At 37.5% G+C, this 9145-nt stretch overlaps 1 protein-coding gene across 1 annotated transcript; it reads left to right on the forward strand.

The window, feature by feature from the left end:
- Positions 1-728: 728 nt before the first annotated feature.
- Positions 729-6440, forward strand: LOC111916898 (uncharacterized). The gene is made up of 6 exons (XM_023912551.3): positions 729-2365; positions 2447-2587; positions 2671-4369; positions 4432-4637; positions 4734-5530; positions 5593-6440. The coding sequence occupies exons 1-6, from the start codon at positions 1133-1135 to the stop codon at positions 6314-6316; spliced, it is 4800 nt and encodes a 1599-aa protein (XP_023768319.1). The 5' UTR covers positions 729-1132; the 3' UTR covers positions 6317-6440.
- The last annotated feature ends 2705 nt before the right edge of the window (positions 6441-9145 follow it).

Below are 9145 nucleotides of genomic sequence, written 5' to 3' on the forward strand. Positions count from 1 at the left end.
ACATATTATTATACATAATAAGGTAAAAATAATTGGTTATATTTAATTTTTTTTCTTTATACATACATACATCATGTAAAACTAATATGTTTATGATTAATAAATGATTAATAACATCTAATTTATACTAGTAGATACCATACAGTATTTTTTATGGTATCACTTTACATGTATAAATTTAGGATAATATTTGATGTCAAGTATTGATTTTGGCTAAGATCATCTTAATGATGGTGTTGTGATCGGATGTTATTAGTTTTGTTTGATGTTGAAGAGAGATTTTAAGAAATATAATAAATAAATAAAATTATAGTTGTTTGAAAGAAAAATATATAAATATGAATAATAAATATAAAAATATATTAAAAATACACAGTTAGACATATAAAGTACAAAACCAAATGAAACAAAACATTTTCCAATGATCTTAAATCAAACAAAGAACCAACTTATTACTTTTAAGGACTGAAATGTAAAGTTTGTTTCTTAGGGGTAAAACGTTAAGATTAGTGATTAAATAAAGGGTCATACTTTTACTCAACGTATAAAAAATCACAATCCGCTCTAAATAATTAACCCCCACTTCCGCTCACCAGCACGTATACTCTACAAACAATCGGACCCCCACAGCATCGTATAGTCAATGGGCACGTAGAGAACACGCGTTAGTGAAGCGAGTGGTCAACAATCTACCAGAAATTTTCCGTTTTAAACTCCGAAACCCAAAAAACCCTTCTCTACAAGAACCTCCGCCCCTGCCTCTCTTTTTTTCGTTTACATGACTCAGTGAGACGCCATAGATATACATAGAGAGGGAAATCGATACATACGGAGAGGGCGAAAACCTAATTGGAGTCAATCGGAGACCTGGAGGCTCGTAGAAATCGAATCAGAGGGTTAATCGATGGTTTCTAGGGTTTCATTTTTTGTATCTTCGTCAATCTGATCAAATCGAGCAGGTTTTTAGGTAAGTGACTGTGTTTCTTTATATTGAGCTATCGCAGACTGAATTTGGAATTACGGTTATGCATAACATTGTATGAATCGTTTTGAATCGCGACAAGGATATATATAAGTGTGGAGATATAGGTAGGTATACAGGGACTATAATATATATAGTGCCGGTGTTGTCATGCGATTTTCTCGGACTGCTATTCGGTCTAATCAGAAGAGGAACGAGAAAGTGATTAGGGCTAAACGGAAACATAAGAGACTTGATTTGATATGTGAAAAAACGTTTAATCAGAACCGTGATAAGATAGAGTCTTCTAAACTGAATGAGGTCAATGATGATACATCGGAGGTCAGGCGGAGTTCCAGGGTGAGACGACCTCCATCGGTGTTGGATGCGTCGCCTTGTCCTCCTAAAAAGCGGAAGAGAACTGATAGTTCTTCTAGAATAGTTGGAGACAGGGACCGTTTTGGTTTGAAAACTGAGACGTTGCCTTCTTCATCTACATTTGGTTTGGAGGAGGAAGAATCAGGTGAATGGAAGTCTAGGTTGAGAGCCAGGGGTAGGAAGGTAACTTTTATGAACGGAGATTCTTCTCCCAGGAGTAAGAAGAAGCTCTTTCGTCATTCAGATGGTGTTAAGGAAGATTCAGATCTGGTGGATTCACGTTTAGATGACAAGAAAGAGGGTTTGGTAGGTGAGACCTCGATGATTGTGCAGCCAAAGCGACCTGGTAGAATCAAAGCTTCAAATGTTGTGAACAATGGGCATGAAGGGATTAGTTTGGGAAACAGTGCTAAAGACGATGAAGAAACAAGTATTCTCATTGCAGTAAAAGACAATAATAATGCCTGTTCAACAGATAATGGTGCTGCTATTGATTTACTGGAGCAGGAGAATGAAGTCCCACTTACCTCTGATTCTAAAGATAATAGCAACAACATGGTGCAATCTCCTGAACAGAGTAAGCCAATAGAGCAACCAGAATCTAAGGAGAAAGAAAACCAAAGTTCACATCAAGAAGTTACTTGTGCCCCTGACAATCATGTTGAAGATGATGCCATCAATGTCAATCATTTACAAGAGGAGGACTCCAAGGTAGTTGATGAAGACAAACATTCTCATTCTCCAGCTCACAGACACCACAAACCTCGGATCAAAAAGGGTAGGTGTTGTGGTATGTGTGGGGGTGGAACCGATGGTAAACCTCCAAAGATCTTGGTTCATGATGGGGCTGGAAGTGATAATGAAGAATACAGTGGTTCCTCATCATCTGAGGAACCTACCTATGATGTATGGGATGGATTTGGTGATGAGCCTGGTTGGCTTGGACGTCTCTTGGGTCCCATAAATGACCGTTTTGGTATTGCTGGTATATGGGTTCATCAACAATGTGCTGTTTGGAGTCCAGAGGTATCGTTTATCCTTCAATAGCAATCAATGTTTTCTTTTACTCTTTTAGTGTTAACTGTTTCTCCACCATTTCTTCTTAAGGTTTATTTTGCTGGTTTGGGATGCTTGAAAAACGTGAGATCAGCTCTTTGTAGAGGAAGGGTATTGAAATGCAGCCGATGTGGGAGAAGAGGAGCCACAATTGGGTGTCGTGTGGACAGATGTCCAAAAACTTATCACCTGGTAATCTTCTCATTCTCATTCTCATTCCCATTTCCTTTATCTCCCTTCTAAAAAATTCTTATTCTAATCCCCTTTTTACACAGCCTTGTGCCCGTGTCAATGGCTGCATCTTTAACCACCGAAAATTCCTCATAGCCTGCACAGACCACCGCCACCTATTCCAACCTCATGGTACCAAATACCTCGAAAACCTTAAAAAAATCAAAACTAAAAAACTAAAATCACAAATGCGAAAGCTCTCAAACGATGCATCACGCAAAGACAACGAAGCAGAAGAAAAATGGCTAGAAAATTGTGGAGAAGATGAAGAGTTTCTAAAACGCGAAAGCAAAAGACTCCAACGTGACTTATCAAGAATCGCACCCGTTTACATCGGTGGGCCCACACCAACTTCGGAAAACCCAATTCCATTCCAAGGTTGGGAATCCGTTGGTGGACTCCAAAACGTAATCCAATCATTAAAAGAAGTCGTGATATTACCATTACTATACCCCGAATTCTTCAACAATATCGGATTAACCCCTCCGAGAGGTGTTCTCTTACACGGGTACCCGGGAACTGGTAAAACTTTAGTTGTCCGTTCATTAATCGGGTCATGTGCACGTGGGGATAAACGGATCGCGTATTTTGCTCGAAAAGGAGCGGATTGTTTAGGGAAATATGTCGGTGATGCTGAACGCCAGCTCAGACTTTTATTCCAGGTGGCGGAGAAATCTCAACCGTCGATTATTTTCTTCGATGAGATCGACGGGTTAGCTCCTTCCCGCACTCGCCAACAAGATCAAACACACAATTCAGTTGTTTCAACTCTACTTGCTTTACTCGATGGGTTAAAATCCCGTGGATCGGTTGTTGTAATCGGGGCAACAAATCGACCCGATGCGATCGATCCCGCTTTGAGGCGTCCCGGAAGATTCGATCGGGAAATTTATTTCCCACTTCCGGGTGTGAAAGATCGCGAGGAAATTCTCTCTCTTCATACTCAAAAATGGCCTAGTGTAATCGATAAAAGTTTGTTGAAGTTGATTGCTAAAAAAACAGTGGGATTTGCTGGAGCAGATCTTCAAGCTCTGTGTACTCAAACTGCTATTATTGCTTTGAAAAGGAGGTGTCCATGGGATAAACTTTTGTCATGTGCTGAAGAGAAAGGGCGTTTTGGGAAACGACCTGTTTTGCCTTCGTTTACCGTTCACGAGCGGGATTGGTTGGAGGCGTTGTCGTGTGCACCGCCTCCGTGTTCTCGTAGGGAAGCGGGAATGGCGGCGAATGATATCGTGACATCTGTCCTTCCCGTTCATCTTTTACCGTGTTTGTTGCGATCGGTTTCGAGGTTGGTTTTATTGTTGTGTTTGGATGAGCGTGTTTGTTTGCCCGGGTCGATTTTGAAATGTGGTGAATTAATTAAGGAAGTGGTTGTTTCGGTGTTGGAGAGGAGGAGAGAGGAGAGTGATTGTTGGTGGGGGAGAGTTGAGGATTTGATGAAGGATGCTGACGTGGCGGGTGAGGTGGAATTGAGTCTTGTAAGTGCGGGTGTTTTGGTTGGAAATGGTGGGTGTGATGATGAGGGGAAAGTGAACAATGGATTTATGATGAATGATTTTTATAAAAGAAAATCAGGGTTTTGTGTGTTGATATCTGGAAATCCTGGAAGTGGACAAAGGCATCTTGCTTCTTGTGTTCTTCAGTGTTTTGTTGGAAATGCTGTGCTTCAGAAGCTTGATTTGGCTACCATGTTGCAGGAAGGAAATGGGGACATGCTTCAGGGGCTTTCCCAAATTCTAGGTAATTTTCTTTTTTTTTTCTTTTTTTTTTGTAAAATTTTAATGATGATAAATTATTTGCAGTGAGATGTGCTGGTGTTGGTTCATGCATGATATTCATGCCAAGAATCGATTTATGGGCATTGGAAACATACAATCAAGTTGATGAAGAAGAAAAGGAAAAACCTGAAAAGACCGAAATACCCTCAGTCTTAAAGTCCTCTCACCTTTGGAGCTCTTTTGTTGAACAGGCGGAGTCCATATTCATCTCCTCATCCTTGATGATCCTGGTAAGACAATTTAAGAATTTATCATTGTAAAGCATTAAAAGACCAAAATACCCTTGTTATCCTTCCTAATTGATGTTATTCTCATTTCTCAAACAGGCTACATCAGAAGTCCCGTTTGAATTACTCCCGTTAAGAATAAAGGATTTTTTTGGAACAACAAACAAACAGAACCAGAACCTCAATCCTTCAAGTCATGTTGGGAGTACAATCCCAAGATTTTCGGTCAATATTGACTTTGACCTTGACCTTGATGTTGTCGTAACTTCATCTGCTAAAAAGCTATCAAATGACGTGGCACGATATTTCATCGAGCTGACTCATCAAAAAGCTCATCCACCCAATGCTGACGTGGACACCGACACACCCGTAGAAGAATACACATTCCAAAACCAAACCCCCTCTTCACTCCCACCTACAAAAAAGGAAGAAAAAGGAAAATCAAATCTACTGCTGGCAATCTCAACATTCGGTTACCAAATCCTACAATACCCTCATTTTGCTGAACTCTGTTGGGTCACATCAAAGCTAAAAGAAGGCCCGTTTACTGAAATTGATGGGACTTGGAAAGGGAAAGGCTGGCCTTTTAATTCTTGTATTATCCGACCTAGTGACACGTCAGCAAAGCTGTCGGTTGTTGGTGGTAGTAATGTCAAAGGGAAAGTAAAATATGGATTTGTTCGTGGGTTGATTGCTGTTGGTTTGTTGGCGTATCGAGGGGTATATTCGTCATTACGTGAAGTTACACGAGATGTTAGGAAAGTGTTGGAGGTTTTAACTTCAGAAATTAACGCGAGAGTTGAAGGTGGAAAAGACAGAAGACAATTTGGTCGTGTTTTATCACAAGTTGCGTATCTTGAAGATATGGTGAACAGCTGGGCTTACACACTCCAAAGGTATATTAATTTTTTCAACATTTTTCACAAGTCAACCATTTTGACTTTGACTTTTGTTTCAGTCTTGAGACACCTCAAATCATGGAGGCGAAAAATGATATTGTTGAAGGCAATGACGAAGATGATGAGCCTATTATGGAGAAACCCTCACATACCCAAGGATTTAATGATGAAGATATATCAAAATCAAAGGAAGAACATGTGGATTCTATTGTTGATGAATCGAATTCCACCCAAGTTATAATAGAGACTCAAGAGTCTACTTCATCTAAGCTTTCCAATGGATTTGTTCATGAAGAATCAACTTTATCCAAAAATAATCCAACAGATAATGAGAAAAGCATAAATATCAACCACTCATCTACAAACCAAGTTTCAAAACCTCCCATATCCTTATTATACAGATTTTGCCCAAAATGCATGTCGAATCTCCAAAACGTGATGCGGACGATTATAATCTCTTTGTGGGAGGAGAAGAAAAAGTCAAGTAAATTGACAACGGAAGACGTTCACGATACAGTGACATCATTATCTTTAAATCTTTATAAAAATATTAAGACGTTTTTTGAAGGGAGGGAAGTTGGGAGTTGTGAATGTGAAGTTGGGTGTCATTTGGACACAAGTGGAGATGATTTGGATTTGGGATGTGGATTGGAATTGATATATAGAAAGGGTGTAGTAGTGGGTGAATTAGAAAAAAGTGATGAGTGTTTTGATTGTAAATTTGAGAGAGTGTGTCTTTGTTCTGTTATAGAGTATATAGTAGAAGTAAGGACTAAACAGTAAACACCAGCCTGCTGGTTGAATTTGGGAAATTAGTTGGCAGTTTTGACAGGATTTTGGCGGTGTTACAAGTTTAAAGTTAAAGAAAAGGAAAAGAAAAAAGGAAACAAAATCTTGAATTCATTTATGTTACCCTCTGTTTTTTTTTGTTTAATCTTATTATGTTAGTATGATATGATGCATGTCGACTTTCTTTTTTGTTTTTGGTCAAATTCCATAAAAATCTATGTATTTTTTTTTCAGTTTAACCAGTTGAGAGTTTGTATTTTATTATTTGAAAAACCAGTGGGCTTTTGTTTTTGTCTTTTTCTTTTTGGTAATGTATTGCAAAAAACAAAAGAGTATTTTTGTAGCTAAAGTTGTGTTTTAAAAAAAAAATTCAAAATTTCAATGGTTAAATTCGTAAAAAAGAATTATTGGAATGGTTTTATGTAGAGGGTCTTTTGAAAAACGAAAACAAATTCTTAGTGTTTAACCCGTCAAAAACTTATTTTGGTGATTAAACTGCAAAAAAAAAAAAAAAAATACGGATATTTAACTAGCAGTATCATATCAAGACGATGTGTTAGGGACATTGGGCCCAAGTCCCATAGTGGACAAAAAAATGTAGATTATGAAATTTGGCCATGTATATTCGAATTATTTGTTATTAAAGTAAGGGATATATACAGTAAAGTCCCAATATTTTCATCGATTTGACAAGAAAGTCCTAAACTTTATTTTTTTGACAGTAAAGTCTAAATTACCGGCAGTTTTTGACACTTTTACCCTTTTTTTCCCGGTTAGCCGGTAATTAGGACTTTTTTGTCAACAAAATAAAGTTTTGGACTTTCTTGTCAAATCGTCAATTAAGACTTTACTGTCAAAAAAATAAACTTTAGGACTTTTTTGTCAAATCGTTCAAAATATTGGGACTTTAGTGAATATATAATTTCTTTTTTGTTAGAAATTTAATGGTATGATACTCTTTAAGCATAAGAGTTATTGAAACATTCTCTAATCAGCTAGATCCTATTGAAATCCTTTACGTTTGCTTATGTTAAATCATTTTTTTAATCTCAACAAACCGACATTGAAAAAAATTGAGATAATCAAGAAAGAAAGAAAGAACCAAGGTTGTGTTGGCTTTTTGCAGTCTCAAAAATGGAGAAATAAGAAACCGAAAAAAAACGAAATTGCCTTCTTTCCCTTCTCCACATTCACACCCTTTTGACTAGGCATGTGTTGTTTGTGTTTGTATAAAGCTAGGGCAATTTTGTTTTTTTAGGTTTCTAATTTCTCCATTTTTGAGACTGCAAAAAGCCAACACAACCCTGGTTCTTTCTTTCTTTCTTGATTATCTCAATTTTTTTCAATGTCGGTTCGTTGAGATTAAAAAAACGATTTAACAAGAAGCAAACGTAAAGGATTTCAATAGGATCTAGCTTATTAGAGAAGGTTTCAATAACTCTTATGCTTAAAGAGTATCATACCATTAAATTTCTAACCAAAAAAATTATATATACACTAAAGTCCCAATATTTTCAACGATTTGACAAAAAAGTCCTAAACTTTATTTTTCTGACAGTAAAGTCCTAATTGACGATTTGACAAGAAAATCCTAAACTTTATTTTTTTTGGCAAAAAAATCCTAATTACCGGCTAACCGGGAAAAAAGGGTAAAAGTGTCAAAAACTGCCGGTAATTTGGACTTTACTGTCAAAAAAATAAAGTTTAGGACTTTCTTGTCAAATCGATGAAAATATTGGGACTTTACTGTATATATCCCTTAAAGTAAGAGTAAATTACATAAATGGTTGTTATGGTTTGGTTGAATTTTTATTTTTGGTCCGTAAGTTTAAAATATAACAGGTTACATCTTTATGGTTTGTGAAAATTATACTACTAGTCCTTGGTCCATATAAAAAGACCAAATTATACTCTTGGTCCTTGGGTCCACATATATATATATATATATATATATATATATATATATATATATATATATATATATATATATATATATATATATATATATATATATATATATATATATATATATAGGCAAAGGTTCAAATGAGAACAAAAAAAGAATAAGAACCATAAGAACCATTACCTGATGTGTAACACCTAAAGTTTTGGAGGCCAAGAAAGGAAAGAAAACCCTAATTTTTAGGGGCGACTCGGCGAGTCCGAGCGGGATCCGGGTCGAGGTGTAAGTGACCAACTCGGCGAGTCGGCCAAGTGGACTCGACGAGTCTGGTCTGTGCGAGGAAAACCCTAAATCCGGGACCTTGGGTGCTATTTAAGCTCCTTATTCTCTCTATTAGGGTTCCTTAGAGCCTCCCTCATTCAGAAAGCGAACCCTAAGCCTCCATTGTTGTGCATTCAAGCTTCCAAGCCATTTTTGGGTGATTTGAAGGAAGAAGAAAGAGGGGAATCAGTGAAGCTTCAAGGATTGGCTTCAGATCTGGAGTTTGTGGAGCCTTTCTGAGATATTGAAGGTAATAAGTCGTTTCTCTCCTTTAGATCTTCCATGGTTGTGAGATTTGGGGCTTTTAAGCCATGGTTTGTCACCCATTTGAGTTAGAAGCCGGATCTGGAGTTGCTACTTCAGATCCAAGTGTGTTATGGACTAGAGAAGCATAAAGTATCAGCCCTTGAGTCAATTTTGAAGCCCCTTGGCCTTAAACCCTAGTTTATGGTGTATTTTGCCTAGATCTCCATCTCTACACGTAAAGTTTGCAACTTTACGTGAGGAATAGGCATGGGAGGGGTGGATCTGCAGTTTGGAGTCCATGCATGACTCAAAAGTCCTCTGCATGTATGTAGATCAGAATGGACTCGGCGAGT

The sequence above is a fragment of the Lactuca sativa genome, chromosome 9 (genome assembly GCF_002870075.4).
Source record: "Lactuca sativa cultivar Salinas chromosome 9, Lsat_Salinas_v11, whole genome shotgun sequence".
NCBI classification, from domain to species: domain Eukaryota; kingdom Viridiplantae; phylum Streptophyta; class Magnoliopsida; order Asterales; family Asteraceae; genus Lactuca; species Lactuca sativa.

What these genes read in the sequence shown, in the direction of transcription:
- LOC111916898 (XM_023912551.3), top strand. Translation starts at nt 1,133, where the DNA reads ATGCGATTTTCTCGGACTGCTATTCGGTCTAATCAGAAGAGGAACGAG. An exon ending in GTGCTGTTTGGAGTCCAGAG is followed by an intron (nt 2,366 to 2,446) that starts GTATCGTTTATC and finishes TTTCTTCTTAAG; the next exon opens with GTTTATTTTGCTGGTTTGGG. An exon ending in GGGGCTTTCCCAAATTCTAG is followed by an intron (nt 4,370 to 4,431) that starts GTAATTTTCTTT and finishes AATTATTTGCAG; the next exon opens with TGAGATGTGCTGGTGTTGGT.